The sequence below is a fragment of the Chrysochloris asiatica genome, unplaced genomic scaffold (genome assembly GCF_000296735.1).
Source record: "Chrysochloris asiatica unplaced genomic scaffold, ChrAsi1.0 scaffold00029, whole genome shotgun sequence".
Lineage (NCBI taxonomy): Eukaryota > Metazoa > Chordata > Mammalia > Afrosoricida > Chrysochloridae > Chrysochloris > Chrysochloris asiatica.
Genome location: NW_006408547.1, coordinates 23538459 through 23566145, shown reverse-complemented (window position 1 = coordinate 23566145; position 27687 = coordinate 23538459). Strand labels below are relative to the sequence as shown.

General features: G+C 41.0%; 1 protein-coding gene across 1 annotated transcript in view; it reads right to left on the bottom strand.

Moving 5' to 3' along the window:
- Positions 1–21685, bottom strand: part of PROZ (protein Z, vitamin K-dependent plasma glycoprotein) — a 29406-nt gene extending 7721 nt beyond the window's left edge. Inside the window, exons 1-6 of the mRNA XM_006851549.1 lie at positions 21625–21685; positions 18908–19071; positions 16443–16467; positions 14640–14753; positions 4398–4529; positions 3785–3870 (exon numbers count right to left, since the gene is read on the bottom strand). Coding sequence (XP_006851612.1) covers positions 3785–3870; positions 4398–4529; positions 14640–14753; positions 16443–16467; positions 18908–19071; positions 21625–21685 — 582 coding nt within the window. The remainder of the gene's footprint in view (positions 1–3784; positions 3871–4397; positions 4530–14639; positions 14754–16442; positions 16468–18907; positions 19072–21624) is intronic.
- Positions 21686–27687: the final 6002 nt, after the last annotated feature.

Here is a 27687-nt window from a genome sequence, read left to right as displayed (position 1 = left end):
CAACCTGTGAATGATGTTATAAATATCCAAGTGCGCCTTGGCAGGAACAAAGTTCCCCACCCTTGCTTAGAAATGAAACCCGCTGTCATTGGTAGAGTTGATTCGGACCCCTAGCCACCCTGCATGTATCGGGTTTCTGAGACTAAACCCTGGTGGGAGCAGACAGCCTCATGTTTCTCCTACAGAGTCGCTGCTGGCTTTATGGAGAGCAGTCCAGTGAGAGTATAATACAAAGGGTCTTCAAAACTTGTGGGAAAAATGGAATTAAAAGATAATAGAATTTTTCTATGAACGTTTGAAGCTCCCTTCAATGTGCTAAAAGTAGGTTGGTGGCAGTGGTGGTTGCATACCACCGAGTGGTTCTGACTCACAACGACCCTGTATAGGGTTTCCAAGGAGTGGCTGGTAAGTTTGAACCGCCAACATTACAGTTCAAACCAACCTTGCAGTCTAGCACATTAACCCACAGTACCATTGTTTTGTTGTTGTTAAGTACCCTGGAATCAGTTCCCACTCATAGTGACTCTGCATAGGGTTTCCAAGGCTGTAAAACTTTATGGGAGCAGGAAGCTTCCTCTTTATCCTGAAGAGCAATTGGTAGATTTGAACTACTGACCTTGTGGTCAGCAGGCCAGGCTGTCACCCACTATACTACCAGGCTTTCTTATGTTAAAAGTAGAGTAGGGGGCAACACGGATCTATCCTAAACACCCTAAATCAGCCATTCAGCAGAACTATAGTTAATAAACCAATAAAGAACATAAACGAAATAAAAAATATATATGATTAATCCAATAGACGACAGAAAATGGGGAAATAACAAATAATAAAAAAATAGAAAACATATGTATAGAAAGATGATCACTTTAAATCTAACCACATCAATAGTAACAGGAAATATAGTCCAAATACCTAATTAAAAAGTATAGATTTCCTTAATTGGATGAAAATGCAAGACCAGTTATGTCGCTTAACAACAACAATAAAATATGCACTTAAAATACAAAAAATGCAAGTAGCTTAAAAGGAAAAGATGGAAAAAAGGGCATACCATGCCAACATTAATAAAATGAAGGCTGATGTGTGTATATTGACATTAAAGCAGGTTTCAAAACAAAGATTGTTACCGGAAATTTAATATGGGGAAAATAGGTTTTTGTGAAGATTAAATGAAATAGAACATGTACCAAATAGCACTGGTACTAGTTCAAGAAATGTTCATTATTTTCATTTTACTTAATTGGATAAAATGGAAAATGTCTGGAAGAGTGTGAAAAAGTTTCAAAAAAAATTTTTAGCCTCATTTTTGAAACATTGTTATTAAGAGCGGTTGAGTCGATTCTGACTCATATTGATCCTGTGCAAGGCTTCCTAAGAGCAGTTGGTGGGTTTGAACTGCCGACCTGTGGTTATCAATCCATTTATCAGATCCTGGTGTGGCATTGTGGGTTAATGCACTGAATTGCAAAGTCAGTTTGAACTGTAAGATCAGCGGTTCAAGCTTCACCATCTGCACCTCTAAAACCCTACACAGGGTCACTGTGGGTTGGAACCAACTTGACAGCACTTAACATCAACCTTTATTGAATATATACCCAAAGTTACGTACTTCTCTTTAGTTTCTACGTATCTTTCAGGAGCCCTGGTAGCGTAGTGGGTTACGTACGAACTGGGTGGTTAACCTCAAGGTCAGCAGCCCGAATCTCCCAGGCTTTCTGTTCCATAAAGATTTGCAGCCTTGGAAACCCTTTACCATCAACCTTGTGGTTCAAACTAACTTTGCAGTCCAGCACATTAACCCACAGGTCATATCAGAAATCCATGTTACCATTATAGTGATCCTGTACAAGAGCAGCTGGTGGGTTTGAATCACCAACCTTGTGCTTAACAGTCCAGTGCTTATCCTACAGCACCACACCAGGGCTCCATTTCATACTTTAGAAAGTAAGAAAAAACTTTTCTAAAGGTAGTGTTCAACTCTGCATTACCAAATCAGTTCTCTGTTTCTTAAAAGAAATTATTGGAACATAAACAAACCAAACAATAACAAAAAACATTTCCCCTGCCACTGAATTGGTCCCAACTCATAGTAACTCAAGGCTGTAAATCTTTACTGGAGTAGACAGCTTCATCATTTCCCCGAGGAGCCACTGGTAGATTTGAACCTCTGGCCTCGTAGTTAAGTCCGGTGCGAATCTTACTCGGTTAACTATTACATTTTTCCTCCAGTGTGATTAACAAAACTGTTAATCACACTGGAGGAAAAATGTAATAGTGTTTAGTTTACCTGAATCAGTGTGTCTTCCTCATCTCTTAGATTATAGACTTTAGTCTCATTGATATTAATGTTTCTTCTTAGACTAAAGTGGTAGCATGTATTCCCTTGAATCCACAGGGAAGTGAATGGTGGGGGTACAGCAGGCAGAGCTAGAACCGCATCATAATTTACAAGGGATTTACTGGGCACATTGAACCATTTATCCATCAATCCTGTCTGTGTTCTGAGACTTACCTGACCTGTCTGATGGGGCAGAAAATGTTAAAAATGGAATTATTACTCAATAAACCTTAGAAAACTTGAGGAAAGGGCAATCGAAGATAGCAAAAGGGTAACTAATTCAATTAATAATGAAACCATTCTAGCCTTTCATCCCTTCTTTTCCATCATTTTATCTAGTCTACCTTTGCAGTGTTGGTTCAAACTCACCAGCCGCTCCTTGGAAACCCTCTACAGGGTCGCTATGAGTTGGAACCAACTCGATGGCACTTCACAACAACAACAACAACAATTATTAATGAACATTATATTTTTTAAATGAGGCTAAAAAAATTTTTTTGAAACTTTTTCACACTCTTCCAGACATTTTCCATTTTATCCAATTAAGTAAAATGAAAATAATGAACATTTCTTGAACTAGTACCAGTGCTATTTGGTACATGTTCTATTTCATTTAATCTTCACAAAAACCTATTTTCCCCATATTAAGTTTCCGGTAACAGTCTTTGTTTTGAAACCTGCTTTAATGTCAATATACACACTTCAGCCTTCTTTTTATTAATGTTGGCATGGTATGCCCTTTTTTCATCTTTTACTTTTAAACTAGTTACCTTTTTTTGTATTTTAAGTTTATTTTTTATTGTTGTTAAGTGCCATAATTGGTCTTACATTTTCATCCAATTTAACAAATCTGTGCCTTTTAATTAGGTACTTAGACTGTATTTCCTGTTAGGTATAAATTGATCATCTTTCTCTCTGTTTTTCTATTTTTTAATATTTAGTATTTCCCCCTTTTCTGTCTGCTATTCGTGTTTATGTCCTAAGAACAATGACATTGGTGCTAGGTTTTAAAATACATAGAAAGCCCTTTGATGTTGTTGTTAAGTGCCATTGAGTCAGTTCTGGCCCATAGAGACCCTGTATAGGGTTTCCAAAGAGCAACTGGTGAGCTTGAACCACCGACCTTGAGGTCCAAACTGACTTTGCAGTCCAGCGCATTAGCCCACAGCGCCACACCAGGACTCCAGAAAGCCCTTTGGTAGCTATAAATAATGACATGATTTTTACAGCAAGTAGTTAAGACGACTGAAGTTGTAAATTCAGAATTAGAAAGTTCTTTGAAAATGTGGTAGAGAGTTTTGGTAGAGAGTGCCCCTAAAATATGATGTCTGTTTCACTGAGTCATTACATTTCCGTTTGGCAAAGGGAGTAGAAAGAACAAGTAACCTGATGTTCATAATGTTAAATGAAAACACGTTAAAAAAAATGTTTGTTTTTTTCTGTTACCTGCCACGGGAAATGTTGAAGATTCTTGTTGTCTTTCGTCAGTGTTGTGCTGCATTTAGAATTCAGGATTCCACATGCACACTTCTCTTCATATGCGATAACAAAATCAGAAAAGTCAGTAACTTTCAAGTCAAACATTAGGTTGGAGTCATGCTGTTAGCTATAAAAGTCTGACTCTTGCATACTGGATTACTTTGTGATCATTGATACGTACTCAAAGCATAGGAAAACCACCTACAATTACCATAGTAGGTACTTAGAGATTAACTCAGAAAATACAATTTGAGCAGGACTAGGAATAAAAGTGCAGTCCCGGTGTGGTGCTGTGGGTTAATGTGCTGGACTACAAGGTTGGTTTGAACCACAAGGTCAGTGGTTCAAGTTCACTATACAGGGTCACTGTGAGTTGGAACAGACTCGATGGGGCTTAACAACAACAACAGTAATAAAACAGCTCTTTCTTTGACACTACTTTTGCTTTTAACATGGAGACAAGCCCCACAGGTTGAATTATAATGACTCTTCATTACCAAAAGAAGACATAGTTTAAAAATTTTGCAACAGAAAAGAATGGGATGGGAGTTGAGCATTGTAGGTAAGAAAGAGAATTTACCACTTGGAATGCATGACTTATCATCTGCACCAACTTTGTATCCTTGAGCACAGCTGCATATGTAAGATCTCTGCCCTGGATGGCAAAAGTGTTGGCATCCATCAGACCGCTCTGGGTGGCATTCATTTGTAGCTGAAAAGGAAAATAATAGATTACAAAAATGTTAATACGGAAACACATAGCACAGCACATTAGGGTTCTGGCTTTTCATTCCCAATGTTCTCCTTTTTAGATTGTTGGTTCTCCATGTGAGCATTTTATACTCTGTTGTGTTCAGGGATGTACGTGGAGGAATAAGGCTTAGTGAGCGAAAGCTCTTTTTATTTGTACTTAGAAAATTTAGCTTGGTCTTAGATGTATTTCCTGTACCTATCACCAGTTGCTGAGGTTTTTTTTTTACCCACCCCTAGCTGAAAATTAGTTACTCTTTGATTTGTGATACAGAAATCACAGGTCATGGAACTGGAAGTAGCTTTGAGAAGCTGTTTCATAAGTCTGCTGACTATAACTACAGTTGACCCTTGAACAGCCTGGGAGTTGGGGGCACCGACCCCATGCAGTTGAAAATCTGCATATAACTATTGACTCCTCCCAGACTTAATCAGTCCTAGCCTACTGTTGACATAAACATCTGATTAACATATATTTTGCATATTGTATGCATGATACATTGTATTCTTGGTATGGCACTGGACTGCTAACCCCAAGGTTGGCAGCTAAAACCCACCAGCTACTCCTTGGAAACCCTATATAGGGTCGCTATGGGTCAGAACCAACTCCACAGGCACTTAACCACAACAACAACATATTGCATTCTTACAATAAAGTAAACTACAGAAAAGAAACTGCTATTAAGAAAATGATAAGAAAAAATACATTTATAGTACTGTACTGTGTTTATCATTACCATAAGTTTACTTTGTCTGTTTGTAAGACGAGTCATTCTCTTGTTCAGCAGTCTGAGGAGGAGGAGAAGGAAGAGAAGGGGTTGTCTTGCTGTCTCAGGGGCAGCAGAATTAGGAGAGGTGGAGGAGATCAAAGGGGAGACACTTGATGTAACTTTAAGGAAACACAAATAAATGAAAATTTCTGTCTGACATTTGCTTTTTCATTTCTCTAAAAATGTGTCTATGCAGCACCAATTCTTCCACTGGTGGCTTTAGTCTCCGTGCCTGTGTCTTAGAAGAGTCCATATTGTAAAATAAATAAAAAACGATCATGGACTAACCAGAATGCTTCAGTCAGATTGTCTTATGTCAGTTTGTTTACTAGCCCTCCTTCTTCCTCGTCTTCTTCCTCATCGTCTGGGCACTAGTTGAGAAACTCTCAGCTCCAATAAGCTGTCTTGATTAACTCTCTGGTGTGGTGTCTATTAGCCATTGCATTTCTTTAAGATCCATATCTTGACATCTTTCAACTCCCCTGTACCCCACACCTCCTTTGTCATAGCTAAACCTCACTTGTGCCATAAATCCTGTGTAGTCATGCACAACGTCTGGACACACAGTCTTCTTCAGCAGGAGTTTGTTGTTTCGGACTTGATGGCTTTCATGGTTTATTCTGTGACCACAATGCTATCTTGAGTGGTCTAACCCTTCCAGACTTTTGTAATGCTGTATTGAGGTTCTCTTCCATGGCACTGGCAAGCCTTCCCACAAAGCACCAGATGTAATGAATGAACCTGAACATTTCTATGATACCCCCGCCCCCTGCCCTGACTAAAGGGCTGAAACAGAGATGTGTTTGGGGATGAGAAGACCACTCTGACGCCTTCGATGTTGAACTCATGGGGTTCTGGGTGGCCAGGAGCATTGTCTGATACCAAAAGAATTTTGAAAACCTGTCCCTTACTGACAAAGTACTTCTTGACTCAAGGACAAAGCATCGATGGAATCTGTCTAGACACAGGGTTCTGTTGTTCAGGTCTTCTTCTTATGAAACCAAAAGACGGGCAACTGGTGTTTATCTTTTTGCCTTCAAGGCTCCGGGTTAGCAGATTTCTAGATAAGGGCAGTACTGACCAGAAGTCAAACTGCATTTGCACAGAATAGAAGAGATTTTAGTCTTTTCCTTCCAGGCTTAACTCCTGGTGCTCACTTCTTTTCTTAACTAATGTTGTTGTTGTTGTTACGTGCCGTCGAGTTGGTTTCGACCCATAGCGACCCTGCACAGGGTTTCCGAGGCTGTAAATCTTTACTAATAGGAGTCCTTTGTGGCATTTCTTCCGCCCCCCCCCAGAATAAGGTGCTTTCATATGCATTAAAAACTTGTTCAAGCTGATCTCTTTTTTTCCTTAATAATTTCCTTAATGGCTCTGGGAACTCGTCTGTCACCTCTTGGTTGGAAAAAACTGCTCTTCTAGCAATCTTACATTTTCAAAGTCACATTTCTCTTTAAAAGTATCCAACCATCTTAATTTGGCATTAAGTTCTCCAGCTTTAGATCCTTCATCTTTCTCTTGCTTTAACTTGTCATATAATGACTTTACTTTTTCTTGAATCATAGTAGAGTTTTGTTGTTAGGTGCTGTGGAATCGGTTCCAACTTATAGTGACCCTATGGAGTCCTGGTGTGGTGCTGTGGGTTAATGCGCAGACTGCAAAGCCGTTTGAACTGCATGGTCAGTGGTTCAAGCTCACCAGCTGCTCCTTGGAACCCCTATACAGGGTTGCTGTGGGTTGGAACCGACTTGACGGCACTTAACAACAACACCAACATGCACAACAGAATGAAACCCTGCCGGTCCTTCTGCACAACCCTCTCGGTTGTTACATTTGAGCCCAATGTCGCTGCCACAGTGGCAATCTGTCTCATTCGGGGTCTTCCTGTTTTTCGCTGACCCTATACTTTACCAAGCATGATGTTCTTCTCCAGACTGCTCTTTCCTGACGATATGTCTGAAGTACTAGAGATGAAGTCAGGCCATCCTGGCTTCTAAGGAACATTTTCTGGCTGTATTTCTTCCAAGACAGATTTGTTTATTCTGGCAGCCCATTGAAAGAGTACTTTCAGTCTTCTTCACAAGCATCATAGTTCACATGGGCTTCCTTATTCATTGTGCAATGTTTGCATACTTATGAGGCTACTGAAATGCCATGGCTTGAGTCAGGTGCACCTTAGTCATCAAAGTGACATCTTTGCTCTTTAGTGTTTTAAAGAGATCTTTTGCAGCAGATAAGTCTAATGCGATACGTCACTTGATTTCTTGACCGATGCTTCTTTGAGGTTTTATTATTATTACTATTTTTAAAACCTTCCTTATTTTTTTAACTTAGCTTTCTGACTCTGTGATTGTGCCATCAACACTTTCACAAAGATTTTCTGCTCGTTAACAAGGAAAGCATGAGGATCCTGACACACGGAGCCACCATAGGCCCTGCTGACATGTTTCCTTATCTTGGGTAGCCTCATGAGAACTTTAGGTTTTAGAGCACGGACCCCTCCAAGTCAGGGTGGGCACACACAAAATGCAGATTTCAGCGCTTTACCAACTTTCTTGGTAGGTTGTTGTTGTTAAGTGCCGTTGAGTCAGTTCCAAATCATAGTGACCCTGTATTGGGTTTCTAAGGAGCAGCTGGTAGGTTTGAACTGCTCACCACATGGTTCACAGTACAGTGCTGAGTCTACTGAGCCACACCAGGAGTACGGGTCTTGGTATAGAGGCAAAGAATTCTATTACCAGGCACGCTGGACAGTCTAGTGTTGTTAGAAGCTGTATTGTAGGACAGCCTACAATGTTATGGCAAACACTGACCATTTTGAATGCCTCTACACAGCATCCCCAAGGAGCTCTGGTAGCATAGTGGTTACGAATTGGACTGCGAACTGCAAAGTCAGCAGTTCTACCAGCTGTTCCATGGGAGAAAGATGAGTCTTTCTACTCCCATTAAGATTTACAGCTTCAGCAACCCTGTACAGGGTCGCTATGAGTCAGAACCGACTCCATGGCACTTAACAACAACACCGCATCCCCGGAAGAGGAAGAAGCTTCCATGAGTGTTGATTATAGATCCAAGCAACATCAAGTCATTGACCACTTTCATCTTTTCCCCGTTTATCATCTTCTTATTTATTGGTCCAGTTCTGAGGACTTTCGTTTTGTTTACATTGAGGTGCAATCCATACTGAAGGCTGTATTCTTTGATCTTCATCAGTAAGTATTTTAAGTACTATTCCCTTCCAGCAAGCAAAGTTATGTCATCTGCATATTTCAGGTTATTAATGAGTCTTCCTGCAAGCCTGATGCCACATTCCTTCTCATAGAGTCCATCTTTTCAGATTATTTGCACAGCATACAGATTGAACAAATGGGATGAAAGGATTCAACTTTGATGAAAAGTTTCCTAATTTTAAACCATTCATTTTCCCCTTGTTCTGCGCTTACAACTGCCTCTTAGTCTCTATACCGGTTCTCACAAGCACCATATATGTGCTAGAATTTGCTATTAGAGTCAGATAAGCCTTTTTTTTTAAGTATGCCTTTCTTTTAGTAATGTTGTTGTTAAGTACCATTGAGTCAGTTCTGACTCTTAGCGACCCTGTAAAAGGTTTCTAAGGAATGGCTTGTAGGTTTCAACCATTGGCCTTGTGGTTAGCAGTCAAGCGCTTATCTACACCAGGACTGCACCTACATAAAAGTTGCATTTTCATTATGAGATTGAAAAGGTCTTTCTCTGAAAGTGCTGGCAAGTGTTTCACAAATTTCCGATTGTTTTATTCAATTCCAGAGTCAGTGGTCCTTTTGCTGAACTCGTGTATCTTGAAATGGAGGACCACCAAAAGTGCAGACCTCGATCTCCATTACCTATCAAACACGTCACCTTTTTCTGTCTTTTTTTTTCTAATATTAAGTCACCTTTTTCTTGTCATGTCATACCTTTTCTCTGCTTCCTGGGAGCATCTTCAGCATCACTAATGGCACTTTGTATAGGACCCATGGTGCCATTCAAGGTTCATGCTATTGTAGTAAACCTGGTAAGAAATGCAGGTGAACCTCTAGAGATCACTTTTTACTGCAATCTGCAGTTTACTAGTGAGATGAATTCCTCACGTGGAGATGAGCAGTTCCTTTGCATGCGAGCAGTTTACACTGCAGGTTAAGTGGATGCTCTCAGCACTTAAGGTCACTTCAAGGGTTAGAGGTGATTCTGAAAGGAGGTGGGTATGAAATAATTACAGAAGTACCTTATATTCTAGGAGTCCTGGTGTGGCGCTGTGGGATAATGCACTGGACCGCAAGGTCAGTTTGTTTCATTCTTTTGCATATAAATTTCCAGTTCCACCAGCCCCATCTATGGAAGAGACTCAATGTACTATGGCCCTTCGTCACAGATCAGTTGGCTGTATGTGGATGAGTAAACTTGTGGATTCTCAATTCTGTTCCATTGATCTATGTATCTTTCATTGTACCAGTACCTGGCTGTTTTGACCACTGCAGCCATGTAGTAAAATTTGAAATCAGGGAGTGAGAGGCTTCCAACTTTGTTCTTTTTGAACAGTGTTTTGCTTATCTGGGGACTCTTTCCTTTCCATATAAAGTTTGTAATAGTTTTTTCCATCTGTTTAAAGAATGTTGTTGGAATCTGGATTGGGATTGTCTTGTATCTGTAGCTTGCTTTGGGTAATAGTCACATTTTTACAATGTTAAGTCTTCCTATCCAGGAACATGGTGTATTCTTCCATTTTTATAAGTCTCTTTTGGTTTCTTGTAGTAGTGTTTTGTAATTTTCTTAGTATAGGTCTTTTGTTTCTCTGGTTAGATTTTTTCCTAAGTATTTCATCTTTTGAGTGGCTATTGTAAACGGCATTGTTTTCCTAATGTCCTTTTCAATGCTGTCATTATTAGTACAGAGGAATATGGCTGATTTTTGTGTGTTGAAAGATCAACCCTGCCACTTTGCTAAATCTTCCAATGAGTCTTTGGGGTTTTCTATGTATAGGATCATATCACCTGCAAACAGACAGCACAAGGTTGATTTGAACTGCAAGGTCAGTGGTTCAAACTCACCAGCTGCTCCTCAGAAACCCTCTCCAGGGTCACTATGGGTCAGATTCAACTTGATGACACTTAACAACAACCACCATGTATATTAAAGTTAATTTTATGCAGTTATAATTTAATACCACATCTTTATGTTTGTTTACATCTCTCAACTGTGAATGGTGTCATGTGTGGTCTGTAAGTGTTTGTATGTATATGTTTTGATAAATGTTAACTTTTTATAATACTATTGTATCTATTTTATGGTTGTTATTTTTGTTGCAAAGTGCAGTAAAGTTGATTCTGATTCATAGTGAATCAGAATCCAAGGGGTGACTGGTGGGCTTGAGCCACCGATCTTTCAGAAGGCAGTTCTGTGTTTATCCTACAGTGCCACAGCAGGACTCCATATTTTATGGTGGTGGTGGTGATGGCTGTGTGGCGTGGAGTCGGTTCTGACTCATAGCGACCCTGTACAGGGTTGCCAAGGCTATCAATCTCTATGGGAGCAGAACGCTTCATCTTTCTCCCGTGGAGCAGCTGGTACTTTGAAACTGCTAACCTTGCGGTTCGCAGCCTGATTCGTAACCAGTACTCTTCCAGAGATCCTTATATTTTATGGTAGTAAATGGTAATAGACTAGTGTCTACATATATTTTATACATACCTAACTTTTTCTCGATATTTCTAGGCTATATGGTTTGTCTGAGAGTTTTTCCAAATTGTTGCAAAGCCCAAGAACATTGTTTTCAATATATTTATTGAAGAAAATCCACGTGTAAGTTCAAACCCATGTTGTTCAAGGGTCAACAGTACTTGGTAGAGATTTTGGCTGGTTGTTTCTCTAGGGATGGGAATTCTTTTACTTCAGTTCATTGTCAATACAGTGTTTCATTACTGTGGCAATAATTCTTCCTAATGTCAGTTCAGTCTACGGATACCTGGGAGAAAATTGCTTGGCATGCCTCAACGAAAAGAAAACAGATTATTGGAAAGGACAGTTATGCTGAGCACTGGCGGCCAGTCTGGTACATTTCACTTGGAAGAATTGTTTAAACTTTGCCCAAAAGAGCGCAGGGGCCAAAGGTTTCCTAACGTTACGTTGTCCTTTTGAACGTTGTATCCTGCCATTCTTTTGGAGTACACAAATTTTTAAAATTTGCTTTGGTTTCAGAAAATTTGTTTTCTTCCTTGGGCAAATATTGAAGGTTTCCAATCATATTTACAACTAAGCCCTAACATGCTAGAAAAGGTCACATGCACTTCTGAGCCACCGAAGGCTTGTTGAAAAGAGTCATGGCTTGACATCTTAGCACACTGACCGGAAGCTGGTTAAAGACAGATGGAGGCAGAGATGGGAACATGGAGAGAGGGAGCAGCTGAGGACTCTGGACTTAAGGAAAGAGAAGGACTGGGTGCTGGCGGCCAGGAGGCAGGCTTGTATAATGTGTCCTTTGGTTGTTTAAATTATTATATATTCCTGAGTGTTTCTGTGGACATCCCCCCAAAAAAACAAAACAAAACAGGGAATGGAAGCAAATGCTGTTGAATGATGATACATGGAGGAGATTGTAATCATTGTAATGAAATCATGGTGTAAAGCTGATGTTCTCCCATGTAAACTATCACTCAGTTCATGATAAAAACTTACCGGAAAAAAAAAAAAAGATGGCCCCACAAGCATACAATCCCCTTGTGCTTTTTTCATTAGACATTAGGCAAATCTGCTGCACAAGACCTTTTTAAAGTGTTCAAGAGCAAAGATGTCAGCTTGGGAGCTAAGGTACGCCTGACTCAAGTTATGATATTTTAAATAACTTCATATGTAGGCAAAAGTTAGTCAGTGAATAAGGAAGATGTTAGAAGAATTGATGCATTTGAGTTATGGTGTTGCAGGAAAATATTTAAAGTACCCTGGATGGCCAAAAGAACAAACATATATATGTTTGAAGAGGCGCAGCCAGAATGCTCCTTGGAATTCAGGATGGCCAGACTTGATCTCTCGTACTTTGGACATATTGTCAGGCGGGACCAGTCACTGGACAGGGATGTCATGTTTGGTAAAGTGAAGGTTTAGAGAAAAAGAGGAAGACCCCCAGTGAAGTGGATTGGCACGGTGGCAGCAGCAAAGGCATCAAACATAACAATAATTGTGAGGTTGATGAAGGACTGAGCAGTGTTTTGTTCTGTTGTGCACAGGGTCACTATGAGTCAGTGCCAACTCGATGGCACCTAACAACAATACCAGTCATTTATTATATCCTTGAAACATCGGACGCTTCTCTTGTGTTCAGGGGCTAATGTATAATTAACCTTCAGTCTAGGTGACATCACATAAAAGGAAAGTTCCATACACCCTTTAAATTACCTATATTATACAGCACACATGGTTTTGTGTACATCTATATGTTGGTATGCAGCATTTATTATAACATGAAAATTAGAATACACAGTTTACGTACAGTGAAAAAGTGTTGTGCTGTATCACTTGACTTACAAGTATGCATAATGAGACCCCACTTTAGGTGCTGGATATCATCTAGATAAAGGCTTTTCTGCATGATTTTACCTGAAGGCTCATAACAGCAGTATCAGGCAAGTTTTGTCACTGGTATTTCACAGACAAGAAAACCAAGACTGAAGAGGGTGGGTAAATTTTCTAGGTAACAGAACTGACTGAGATAAAGAGGGACCAGATGAAGTTCAGTATTTAACTGCCTGGTTGCAAAGCTTGACTCTCAACCACACTGGATGGTCCTCCTGGGGCCCCAGAAAGCCCAGCTTTAGTCCCTGAAAATATCCTGTAAGACCTATTTTTACAATTCTCCCTTTTTTCAGTAAGTTCAACTCAGTCAAACACATTTACTCATCTACTTATTGTGAAAGATGACTTTCAATATTTTATTTGTCTACAGTCTGAAGAGAAGATGGCCAGTTTTCTAAGCCAGGAAATAGAGCAAGAATAGAATATTTATTTGTTAGTATTATTTCTGAAGTTATATTAAAGTAGTGGCTAATTAAGAAGGTATAGGCTCTGATTATAACTCTCAATCTGTATAGATAATTCAGACTCTCATTCTCTACAAGTGGACGGTGGTTATTCGTAGACACTACTGAGTTGTTTTGACTCACAGTGACCTCATGTAACAGAGAGGAACTGTCCCATGGAGTTTGCTTGGCTGTCATCTTTTGGGAAGCAGACCTGGGGTCTTTCTCCTGTGGAGTCACTTAGTAGGTTAAAACCTCCAATCTTTAGGATAGCAGCCGAATGCTTAACCATTGCGCCACCTGGAACCCTTAAGTGGACACTGGGCTGTGAAAATCGAGCATTTTTCAGTTATTAATTGGTACTATCAAATAACTTTGAGATCTTGTTGTTAGGTGCCAGGGAATTGGTTCCAACTCATAGCGACCTTGTAAAGGGTTTCCATGGTGCAGTTGGTGAGCTTGGACCGCCAACCTTGTGGCTCAAACTGACCTTGCAGTCCAGTGCATTAACCACACCAGGGCTCTTTAGAAAAATATTATTTTTATTAACTTAAAAAAAAAAAAGTGGCCCTTGAAATTAGGTTTTTAATAATCTGGACCCTCTAGCACACAACTATGGAAGACCAACTCTCTTTTGATTCAATAGTCACAGTGGTGCGGTGGTTGTAAGTCGTTGAGTCGGTTCCAACACATAGTGACCCTGTATAGAGTTTCTGAGGCTATAAATCTGTACAGGAGCAGAAAACTGCATCTTTATCCAAGAAGCTCCTGGTGGACTAGAACTGCTGACCTGAGGTTAGCAGCCCAACACACTGCACCACTAGCTCCTTTCAATAGTCAGACGTGTCTTTAAAAAGACCCTCCCACATTTTCCAAAGTCAGAGCCTATGAACTCTTACTTGACCCTCAATTTTATTACTTTAGCATCTGTTATTCTAGAAAGCAGAATAGAAGTACCCAATTAGCTATTGTAGTGGAAAATGAAAAGCTGACCATGAGTGAAAACATAAAACTGAAAAAGTAGGCAAATATATTGCAATAATACACAGTCTCATGAAGGCCTGTAAGAGATTGTTTTTTACAATGTAGAATCTTGTTTTGACCTGGGATAAGATCACACACAAATGGTTCACATAGCTCACACTGGGACTTGCTGTTAAACCACCAGGAGAATGGTCCCCACAGATTGAGTACAAGCCTTGTCTGTACCCCGAAACCTATGTCCTAAAGCAAAGTTTGCCATCGGGGTTTTTGGCAGCTTGCCAGGGGACTCACCGTAGGCGCAGTTCCTCCCCTCATAACCATGGGAGCAGTTGCAGGTGTAACTGCGGATATTATCATGACACGACCCGTTGTTCAGGCAGGGCTGGGAGACACACTGGGTGCCACCTATTAGAAGAGAGGCAGTGAAGATGAAGACGTTATGACAGGTGATAAGGCAGGGTGAGGGGGTCTCTCAGCCATCCTCCCCTCTGCCACAAGCACATTGCTAACTCAGCCCTTGACCCTGCAGACCATGTGCCCTGCCTGTGTGTGCAGGACCCCAGGAAGCTGGACACAGGCCACGGGAACTGAGGTTCTCTCCTGTTCCAGCTAGATGGTAGTTCTCAGTGTCCAGATGCGGGAGACCTCAGTATCTGTCATTAGCAGATTTTGTTTCCCAAAAGCCCCTTAATCTTTTTTCCCTTTCTTCATTCTTGCTTTCTTCTTTGAGTAAATAACACCAGGATTCTACAGTAATTGCTTAAACTACATATGTATATGTATATATATGTTTTGTTTTGTTTTGCTTTGCTTCCGTCCACTTCCCCTTCCACACACCCCTGTGTCGTCTCTCTTTATCACTACACTCTACCTGGTGGTAGTGATGGTCCTTGTGTGCTGTGGACTCTGTTCCCACTCATAGCGACTTTGTATGGACCCCAAAGCCTCATCCTACTCCCGCAGAATGGCTGGTAGTTTCGAACTGTTCATCTCGAGGTTAGCAGCCAGACTCCTAACCACTACGCTACCACAGCTCCTTACTCTCACGGTTGGTATCTTCCCATTGATTCTGGCTCATGGTGATGCATCTGTGTGGAGTAGAACTGCTCCATGGGGTTTTCAAGGCTGTGATCTTTCAGAATCAGATTCCCAGGCTGGTTCCTGAGGAGCCTAGTGGTGGGCTTGAACCACCAACCTTTCATCTAGTCGTTGTGCACTTGTTCCTTTGTGCCACCAGAACTCCTCACTGCAGCCTCCCACTCACCAAGACTCTTGCCACACGGGTGCCTAAGCTTTCCTCAACCCAAAGTAATCTAGAGCTAGAGCATGGCTTTTCAAAATTAAAACAAAACAAAACATATGAACACTTAAAAAAAAAAAAAGAAATCATACCTGAAACCCCAAAAGGTAATACAGAAAAAAAGCAATTGCTTTGGGTGAGGGAGAGAAGACCTTTTTGCTTCCTCCCTACTCAGAGCAGCCCCAGAGATTCTAAGGAACTAAGATTATGGGGCCCATTCTGAAAACCATCACTTCAATGTCTTCTCGGGATAGACTCAAGTCACCTCTGAAAAAAGTGGGAGCTTTCTGATCACATCCTGATGAAGAATTAATTAATACCAGTGCCTTTGGGGTTATAGCTGTAGTTCCAGGAGACATCAGTGTCTCAAAAGTTTGAACTCCACTGGTCTAACATTATTATTAAGGAGTCCTGGTGTGGTGCTGTGGATTAAAGGGATGAACTGCAAGTTTGGCGGTTCAAGCTCACCAGCTGCTCCTTGGAAACCCTATAGAGGGTCACTATGAGTTGTATATGAGTCAATATGACTCAATGACACTTGGCAGCAACGCTATTAAAAGAGTCCTGGTACGGCACTGTAGGATAAGCCTTGGGCTGCTAACCCAAAGGTCAGAGGTTCAAACCCACCAGCCATGCTCCTCAGAAACCCTATATAGAGTTGTTGCTATGACTCAGAGAGCTTAGCAACAACAACAACAAAGCTATTAAGAATGCTTAAGCTGACTCCTTACCTCATCTCAAAGAAAAAGAATCAGAAATAATACTTAAAAGAGAAATAAGAGAAAATCACTTACCCATATACCATTTCCAAAATTTATTCTGTAAAATTGAAACATAGAAAATGTTAAAAATGGACCATTCCCCTCACCCCCCATCCCTGTATTTTCTCCTCAAGATGGATTTTAAAATAAGAAAGGTTGATCTTATTCACCTAACCCGAAATGCAACATATTTTATGACTGGTGTGGTGCTGTGGGTTAATGCACTGGACTGCAAGGTAAACGGAGAAGACACTGCATCTGTCCAGGATTTCATTGCACTAGGAACCACACACATGGAAGCAGTAGTCAATAAATCAAATGATGTATTGCATTGGGCAAATCTGCTGCAAAAGACTTTTGTAAAACCTTAGAATGCCAAGATGTCACTTTGATGACTAAAGCTGACATCCTGGAGCTTCCAACACCTTATGCATGTGAGAACTGGACAGTGAAGAACAGAAGACTGAAGAATTGATGCTTTTGGATTATGAATATATCAAGAATATTGAATATGGTCTGCCAGAAGAATGAACAAATCTGTGTTGGAATATAGCCAGAATGTTCCTTAGAAGGGAAGATTGCAGAGTTGTCTTGCTTACTTTGCACATGATGTTAAGAAAGATCAGTCCCTGGAGAAGGACATCATACTTGATAAAATTGAGGGTCAGTGAAAAAGAGGAAGATACTCAACGAGATGCAGTGACACTGTGGCTACAACATGCGTTTGAATGTGCCTGTTATTGTAAGGGTGGTGTAGGACCGAACAGTGTTTCATTCTGTTATACACAAGGTCCTTATGAGTGGGAACCGACTCCAAGGCGCCTAACAAGAACAGGTGCTTCTCATTTTAATCATGTGTCTATCCTATTTAGAGACGGGCATGCAGTCTGTGACAGTAGACACAAGAACCTTGACCTCATCCTCTTTTGTGTCATTTACTCCCCAAAGGAAATAGTCATTGTGTCAGTAGAATAGAAAAAGATGTTGGCTTAATTGAATTTACTGTAACTAATTTGCCAGTGTGCAGAATCATCTGCTAAAATGTGCAGTCAGCCAGGACTGGGTGGTGTTTGAAGATACGACGGTGATCTGGAGATGAGCGTAGCGTCAGTACAACAGGACCTGAGGGACTTGAGGCTTTCCTCCTTTTGGAGCAGAATGCTTGTCCTTAAAAATGACCCCTCAGAGGCCTGGGCATAAGATACCTACAGGCGGGCTCCTACAGAGCTCTTCTAATTCATAGTCACTTCCTACAAGAGACTGAGTCTGGAAAGAAGTATCAAAATCAAAACTGACTGAGAGAGAACTTGACCCCCTTTGCTGATGACCTTGACCCTGGTCTGGAAACACTGGGAGAAAACAATGGGCCACCTGCTCTGAAGAGACATCTGATACCTGGGAGCTGGGCTTACTTTGGAAACTGGAACAGCTCTTCGAGCCCAGGAGAGAATAAAATCTGTTGCCTTTGGGTTGAATCAGACTCACGGCGACCTCGTGTGTTATAGAACTGCTCCTAAGGGTTTTCTTAACTGTAATCATTACAAAAGCAGATTGCCAAAGCTTTCTCCCATGGTGCCACTGGGTGGGGTCACACTGCCAGCCTTGTCAGTTTCAACTAAACTAAATCTAATTTAAAACATTAAAATTGTTAAATTGTTCCACCACTCATATGCCAGTTTGTTGTACTGTAATGGATTGCACGTTGCTATGCCAATGGGGTGTTTATTTCATAGACCAACCAGAGGTATTTTGTCTGAGTATTGACAAGCAGATGTGTGTGATGTTGTTGTTGTGGTGATGGTGTACCGTGGAGCCAGTTCCCATTCATAGTGACCTTGTACAGGATTTCTGAGGCTGTAAATCTTTACGGGAGCAGAAAGTCTCATCTTTCTCCCACAGAACAGCTGGTAGTTTCAAACTGCTGACCCTGAGGTTCGCAGCCTGATTCATAACCACTACGCTACCAGAGCTCCTTGATGTGTGAAATGGGGAACGCTAATTAATGTGCTTAACGTCTTAATATAAAGAAACAGTTTCAGAATGCGAGACTCAGTTAGTGTCCCGGGACCACTACTTAATAGCTGTGTGATGGTTTCCTTTGTAAAATTGGGATTATGTCCATTTTAACCAAGAGTAAGTAAATAGGATGAGTTGGTTCTGACTCATAGAGACCCCGTGCACAACAGCACGAAAAACTGCCCCTTCTTTGCTATTCAAAAATAAACAAAGTATCATTATGTTTGAGTGCATTGTTCCAGCCACTGTATCAATTCATCTCGCTTAGTCTCTGAGATCTTGTATTCTCTGTGGGTTAATGTGCTGGACTGCAAAGGCGGTTTGAACCACACGGTCAGCGGTTCAAGCTCACCAGCCACTCCTTGAAAACCCTACACAGGGTCACTATGGGTTGGAACAGACTCAATGGCACTTAACAACAAGACAGCAGAAGTTTACACAATCAGAAATGTATGTGACTTCAGGGGGCGGGGAGCACATACAGTGATAAGGTCGTTTTCAAATACTTCTCTTGCTTCTTCGTAAACACAGATTTCTTCATAACATTCTTTTTCCAAATTTCCCTCAAAGAGCTCTTCTAAAAGATATGAGCTAGCACGCTTCCATCTCATGAGAACTTCGTTTGCTTTTGAGGCTGAAAGAAATACTATATAGCAAGACAAGAATTTAGATATTACCAATATTAATGGACTTACCCAGATATAGAGATACTGACCTTTCAAAGGAGACTAGACTGAAACAAAGTGAATGATTTCTGTCTTGCTGCGGGTTAATGCACTGGACTTCAATGTTGGTTTGAATCACAAAGTTGGTGGTTCAAGCTCACCAGCCGCTCCTCAGAAACCCTATACAGGGTCACTATGGGTCGGAACCAACTCAACAGCACTTGACAACACCAACAACAATCAGACTGTAAACTCCATGTCTGAAGCTCACTACTTTATATTCATGGCCAACCCTGGTGTCTGACATACGGTAGGACTGCAATTCACTTTTGTTGAATGAATGAGCAACCCTTAAGAATTAGGTGGGATGGGCAGATATAATAATGTTTTATGAATTCAGGGTTTGAGACTTGCAGAGTGTCTAGTTACCTACTGCAGCCATAACAACAACAACAAAAGTACACAAGTGTGTGACTTTAAAGAACAGAAACTTAACTTCTCATGGTTCAGGAGGTTGTTGCTATGTGACATTAAGTGGATTTTAAGTGCCCCAAAGTGACAGAGTAAAACTGCCTCACATCATTTTCTGGGGTGTAATCTTTATGAGAGCGGAACTCCAGGTCTTTCTCTCGCAGAATCACTGAGTTCAGAACCGTAAATGCTGTTACACCACTGGGCTCCTTGTCCTAGAGCTAGGGGCCCTGATTTTTTTTTTTTTCCAATTTAAAAGTGTTTATTGTGTCTTGAGTGATAGTTTACATGGGAGAACATCGGTTTTACACTCATCGTTTAATTGCAATGATTACTATCTCCTCCGTGCATCATCACTCAACAGTATTTGCTTCTATTCCCTCTGTTTTTTTGGGGTTTTTTGCTTTTGATGTACACATAAACACTCAGGAATATACAATCACTTAAACAACCCAAGGACACATTCTGCAAACCTCCCACCTGGCCGCCAGCACACAGCCTTTCTCTTCCCATGAGTCTAGAGTCCTTAGCTGCTCCCTCTCTGCATGTCCTCATCTCTGCCTCCATCTCTGGTGTCACTGGGGGCTCTGATTTTTAGCTGAGCACATGGCTGCCCTGAATAAAGCCTCTATTTTCTGGGCTTCCCTGGGGCTAAGTGTTTCCCTGGGACTAAGCACTGGACTATGAGATGTAAATAAAAGATTGGTAGCTCACATTTACCCATGGAAGAAAGATCTGTCAAACGGCTTCTATAAAGATTGTTGTTGTTAAGTGCTGTTGAGTTGGTTCCGGTTCACTTTGACCCTATATAGGGTTTTCAAGGAGCAGCTGGTGAGTTTGAACTGCCGACCTTGCAGTCTAGTGCTTATCCTACTAAAACTCGATGGGGCAGTTCTGCTTTGTCACATGGGGCTGCTATGAATTGAAATTGACTCGACAGCAAACAACAACAAAACAACAGCTCTCCTAGTCGGTACAAGAGGTGAAGGGTTTTTAGTTTCTTTGTTCTAAAGGTTTTAATCAGAAAAGTGTTATGACCCAGTTTTGTTGTTATTATTATCATTCCTTAATCATTCTATTTGTTGTTGTTAAGTGCCATTGAGTCAGTTCCGACCCGTAACAACCCTGTATTGGGTTTCCGAGGATTTACTGTGTAGACAATGGGTTACTGGAAATAGCAGTGAATGTACAGAAACCAAATAAGAGACTGACTGTCCAGGACTGTTGTTGGTAAGTGCCAACCAAGTTGGTTCTGACTCACGGTGACCCTGTATAGGGTTTCTGGGGGTTCTGGTGTGGCACTTTGGGTTAATATACTGGACTGCAAGGCTGGTTTGAACTGAGTGGTCAACGGTTCAACCTTACCAGCTCCTCCTTGGAAACCTTATACAGGATCGCTGTGAGTCAGAATCAACTGGATGACAATGAACAACAATAGCAACATAGGGTTTCTGAAGCTTCCTCAGAAACTTCCATGGCACTTTCAATAAATCTTGGCGCCAGCAGATAGCCTCATAGTTCTCCCATGGAGCGACTGGTGGGCTTAAACCGCTGACCTTGTTCACAGTCCAGTATTTATCCTACAGACGCACTGAGCTCCCATCCAGAAAAACCCTGTCAAATACAAATGTAAGGCATGTATGTCCCATATGTAGCTTTAAAGTTTCTAGTAATCACATTATAAAACATATTTAAAAAGCCCAGGCAAAACTAAGTTCAACCATGTAAGTATTAACTCAATGGGTTCAAAATAGCATTATAAATTCAACATATAATCAATATTTAAAAAAATATTAACGAATAGCACATTCTTATTTTGGTACTAGGTCTTGGAGAGCCAGTGTGCATTTTAAACTTTCAGATACCTCAGCTTGAATTGGCTACATTTCAAGTGCTCAGTAGCTGTGTGGCTAGTGGCAACCACCTTGGACAGTAGATTCCCAGACCTTTATTCCTGCACATCTCTGGGTGGACTTGACCCTCCACCTTTTTGGTTAGCCGGTGAGCACGTTAACCATTTACACCATTCAGAAGGGTAGACATAACTGAAGTCAGACACTTACCTGACTGCTCTGTCTGTTGAGGTAAGAGGACAAGGAAAAGCACCAGAAAGTAGCCCGCCATTCTAATTCAGTGAGCTAGTTCCCTGCCGACAAGCGGGGTTCTGCCGGGCAAGGTTTGCAAACACAGCCAAAGTTCAAAGCTCAGCTGACCAGGCTTCCACAGGGACCTGTCTTTGTTGACCTAGAGCAGTCTTTCCCTACCATGGGAAGAAGGACTGCTTTAGAAAGGGGCTCACAGCAAAATGCCACTGCGAACAAATTACTAGACTAAAGCAAAAAGAACTCTGAAGGAAAATGAAACAAAACTTGAACATAGTTTTATTGGATAAATTCATTATTCTAAACATGTGCTTTATTACCCTTGTGTTTTCCTGCTTAAAGCTAAGAAAGGGAAGAGAAGCCAGACAAACGAAAAGTTAAGGCAAAGAGGGCCTTGGTAAGATGTTAAGGGGAGTAAAGACAAAGGTGATCAAAGGTGATATATTTAAAGGTAATTAAGTTCTGGTAGCGTAGTGGTTATGAATCGGGCTGCGAACCAGAAGGTCAGCAGTTCGAAACTACCACCTGCTCCGCGGGAGAAAGATTAGGCGATCTGCTCCCGTAAAGATTTACAGCCTCGGAAACCCTACTCAGGGTCGCTATGGGTCGAAACCGACTCGACGGCACTTAACAACAACAACAACAACAGAGAAATGTGGACTCCTGGTGTGCCATTGTAGGGTCAACACTGGGCTTTATACCACAAGGTCGGCAGTTCAAACCTACCAGCTGCTCCTCGGACACCCTATACAGGGTCCATATGTGAAACTAACTGGAGAACACTTAACAACAACAGAGAAATGTAATTGTAGAATCTTGCGCAGGGAGAAGATTCATTCATACATGCAGTCATTCATTTAACAAAGCTAAAGTGAGCTTCTACTACTATATGCCGGCATTGTTCTGGCTACAGGCATACTGCTGTGAGCCAAACAGATATTATCACATGAAACTTACATTCTAAGCTGGGTGGAGGATGGGGATTCACAGGAAGGAAGGAGGCAGGAAGAGAGGAAAATGAGAAGAGAAGGAGGGAGGTGGGAAGGAAAAAATAAGGGTAAACGAATGTCAAATTGTGTCATTAAGAAAATTATGGTAGTTCAGGGGATCTAGAGGGCTGAGGTGCTATTTTAGATAAAAGATGGCTACGAAAGGCTCTCTATTGGAGCAGAAATCTGAACATAAGTAGAGAGAGTAACATTTCTCTGAAGGATCCGCACCCAGGCAAACAATGAGACGGAGGCATGTTTGAAGAACAGTAAGCAGGTCAGTGTGGCCGGTGGAGAATCCACAAGGAGGCAGAGAAAAGGAATGAGACCAGAGAGAACCAGGACTTGGACCATGTAGGCTGGGATCAGCAAATTTGTTTTGTCAAGTGCGTGAGTCCAGCTCTCGCAGGGTCGTGAGACCCGAGAGGCTACGCGGAGTTGGCGAAAGTGAAAGTAATCGAGGAGTCTCCGCTTAGTTGATTGATGGAGCTCTCATCAGTCTGTCTGACTGTCTGTCTGCCCTGGCTCAGCAAGTCTCTATTTTTAAACTTAAAATTACACAGTGTATAATGATTTGATACTTTGATTTTCCCCTTGAATTATTACACATTTTTAATCACAACATTCCTTCATCCTGGGATTATACAACCTTAACAAAAGTATTTCTATGATGTCCAACCTGACCTTTCCAATATCCTGTTCATTTCTAACCATTAAGCATTTTTCTTTTGACATCATCTCCTCTCCTACGTAAGTGATAGATTGTTTCTTCTTATTCCCACTAAAAGATCAAGTTAAACCTTACACAAATCATTTCCACTTATCACATCCTCTTAGTAATATGTTTCTATTAATCATCAATGCCTACACTACTTTATTGTTTCTACTAACTAATTATCAATCTTCTATCCTACATAATGTACTACTATTTTTTTTACAGTAAAAGCATTACTAACATCTGCTTAATTATTTTGTTTTTCTAAAGTATTCATTAAATTGCTTAACCACAGTTTCCTATTTTTCCTTCTTTTGAGGCTGTGAGGCGTATTAAAAAAAGGCTCAACCTGGCTAATTGCTGCAGGAAATGTAGATTATTAAGTTTTGACCACCTTTTACTTATGTTCGCTATTCTCTGCCTATTACGTAGGTGCCTGTATGTAATAGTTGGGGTTTGTGAATTCTGGCTAGTAATTGATTTAGGTGAGGTCTATAGGGGTCGGTCAGCTTTACTTTAGTTTGTTATCTGCTTTTGTGATCTCATAAATGCAGTTGCTTTGTACTCAGGTTTTCTGTGAAAGGGAGTAGCTCATACAATTCCCTTTGAATCTAACCCAGTGAAGCTAAAACAATTGTTGCCAGACTGGTTTCTTCCTAAACTCTGCAGAGCTCATAGTAAAAGCCGTGAATATGACAACATTGTATTTTTTTACAAGTGAATTCAGAGTAATCCTAAAGGGGAGATAGAGGATGCCCTTCCAGAGAATCATTTGCTTTGCATGATGTTTCTCCTTTCGCCGGGACTGTGTCAAACGGCAGAAGTGGAGCAGCTTCCGGCAGTCAAGGCTGAGAGTCTGTATGTTCAGCTTCGTAGCCCAAATTGTATCTATCACAACTACTCAGCTTTGCTATTTTAGTTCAAAAGCAACCTTGGTGGTGGTGGTATTTTGTAGAATTGTTTTCAATTCATAGCAACCCTGCATAGGGTTACCAAGCCTGTCGATCTTTACAGGAGCAGAAAGTCTCATCTTTCTTCCACAGAACAACGGCTGACCTTGAGGTTAGTAGCCTGACTCTTAAGTACTACGCCACCAGAGCTCCTCAAGAAGTTGTACATGAATGGGTGTGGCTATGTTCTAATAAATCTTTATTTACAAAGAGTAGGCAGCCTATGGGATTTGGCCCGTGGGTTGTAGTTTGCAGACCCCTGAAATAGTTGTTGTTGCTAAGTGCCATCGAGTCAGCACCGACCCATAGCGACCTTAGGCACAGTAGAATGAAACACTGCCCGATCCTGGGCCAACCTCACTATTGTTGACACTCTTGAGTCCATCAATGCTGCCACTTGGCCAATCCATCTCGTTGGGGGTCTTCCTCTTTTTCTCTGAACCTCCACCTTACCAAACATGATATCCTTCTCCAGCAACTGGTCCCTCCTGACAACATGTCTAAAGTATGAGAGCCAAAGTTTGATCATCCTAGCCTCCAAGGCGCACTCTGTCTGCACTTCTTCCAAAACGGATCTATTGGTTCTTTTGGCAGCCCATGGCACTTTCAATATTCTCTTCCAACACCATAACTCAAATGCATCAATTCTTCTACAGTCTTCCGTATTCACTGTCCAGCTTTCACATGCATATGAGGTTATTGAAAATACCATGGCTTGCTTCAGCCACACCTTAGTCCTCAAGCTGACATCTTTGCTCTTCAACACGTTAAAAAGGTCTTGTGCAGCACATTTGCCTAATGTAATATGTCACTGGATTTCTTGACTGCTGTTTCCGTGAGTGTTGATAGTTGATCCAGGAAGAATGAAGTCCTTGACAACGTCAATCTTTTCTCCATTGATAAGAATGTTGTTTATTGGTTCAGTGGTGAGGATTTTTGTTTTCTTTACACTGAGATGTAATCCATACCGTAGGCTGTGCTCTTTGATCTTCATCAATAAATGTTTTAAGTCCTCTTCACTTTCAGCAAGCAAGGTTGTATCATCTGCACATCGTAGGTTGTTAATGAGTCTTCCTCCAATCCTGATGCCACGTTTTCTTCATATAACCCAGCTTCTTGGATTATTTGCTCAACATACAGGTTGAGTAAGTATGGTGAAAGAATACAACCTTGTTGCACACCTTTCTTAATTTTAAAACATTCAGTGTTCCCATGTTCTGTTCAAACAACTGCTTCTTGGTCCAGGTACAGATTCTTCATGAGCACAATTAAGTGTTCTGGAAAATGATCCACACAATCGAAAGCCTTTGTGTAGTCAATAAAGCACAAGTAAGCATCTTTCTGATATTCTCTGCTTTCTGCCAAGACCCATCGGACATCAGCAATGTCCACGGCCTCTTCTGAATCCAGCTTGAACTTCTGGAAGTTCTCTGTCAATGTATGATTGTAGCCGTTTCTGTATTACTTTTAGTAAAACTTTACTCGCATGGGATATCAAAGAGATTGTCCGATGATTTCCACATTCCGTTGGGTCACCTCTCTTTGGAATGAGCATAAATATGGTTCTCTTCCAATCAGTCGGTCAGATAGTTGTCTTCAAAATTTCTTGGCAGACATGAGTGATTGCCTCCTGCGCTGTTTCACTTTCTTGAAAGATTTCAATTTTTACTCCATCAATTTTTGGTGCCTTGTTCTTTGCCAATTCCTTCAATATACCTTGAACTTCTTCCTTGAGTATCATTGGCTTTTGATCATATGTTACCTTTTGAAATGGTTGTACATTAATCATTTCCTTTTGGTACAGTGACTCTGTGTATTCCTTCCATCTTCTCTTGATGCTTTCTGCATCATTCAATAATTTGCCCAGAGAATCTTTCAATAATGAAAATTGAGGATTGAATTTTTTTCTTCAGTTCCCCCAGCTTGAGAAATGCTGAGTGTGTTCTTCCTTTTTGGTTTTCTGATTCCAGATCTTTGCACATTTTGTTGTAATATTTCCCTTTTCCTTCTCGATCTCATCTTTGGTCTTTAGTGTTTAATGTATCAAATCTGTTCTTCAGATGATGTCTAAATTCAGGTGGGATATATTCAAGGTCATATGTTGGCTCTCGTGGACTTGTTTTCATTTTCTTCAGCTTCAGTTTGAATTAGCATAAACAAGGCCGTTGGCCTTGTTTTCACTGATGATATGGAGCATTTCCATCTTCTCTTTCTGCAGTTGTAATCAATTTGATATCTATGTATTCCATCTGGTGAGGTCCATGTGTATAGTCATCTCTTATGCTGTCTAAAGAAGTTATTGGAAATGAACAAATCATTGGTTTTGCAGAATTCTATCATGCGTTCTCTAGCGTCATTTCTATCACCAAGGTCATATTTTCCAACTACTGAGCCTTCCTCTTTGTTCCCAACCTTTGCATTCCAATCACCAGCAATGATCAATACATCTTGATTATATGTTTGATTGATTTCAGATTGAAGAAGTTGGTAGAATTCTTCTATTTCATCCTCACTGGCTTTAGTGGTTGGTGCATAAGCTTGAATAATAGTGGTATTAACTGGGCTTCCCTTGTAGGCACATGGATATTATCCTATCACAGACAGCGTTTTACCTCATGACTGACCTGGATATGTTCTTTTTGACAATGAATGCAACAGCATTCCTGTTCAATTCGTCATTTCTGGCATAGTACACCATGTGGTTGTCAGATTCAAAATGGCCAATACCAGTCCATTTCAGCTCACTAATGCCTAAGATATCAATGTTTATGCATTCCATTTCACTTTTTGACAACTCCCAATTTTCCCAGATTCATACTTCGTACATTCTATGTTTCGATTTTCAGTGGATGTTTACAGCTGTTTCTCTTCATTTTGAGTGGTGCCTCATCAGCAAATGAAGGTCATGAGGGCTTTACTCCCACAGGCTTTACTCCATTTTGCATCGTCACAGTCAGCTGTACTTTGAGGTAGCAGCTCTTCCCCAGTTGCATTTTGAGTGCCTTCCAGCCTGAGGGGCTTATTTTCCAGTGCTATATCTGACAGTGTTTCTCTGCTATTTATAAGATTTTCAGTGACTAAATATTTGGAAGTAGTTCGTCACTTTTTCTTCCTAGTCTGTCTTCATCTGGAAGCTCATCTGAAACCTGTCCACCATGGGTGACCCTGCTAGTATTTAAAATACTGGTGGCATAGCCTTCAGAATCACAGCAACTCACAAGTCACCACAGTATGACAAACTGACAGACGAGTGGTGGCCTGATGTAGTAAGAACTTGGTATTTTATCTCATGTGTGTTGGGAAGCAACTGGAGGGTGTTGATCAGGAGAAGATTGAACACTAAGAGCGTCACTGTAACTGTGGAGTGGAG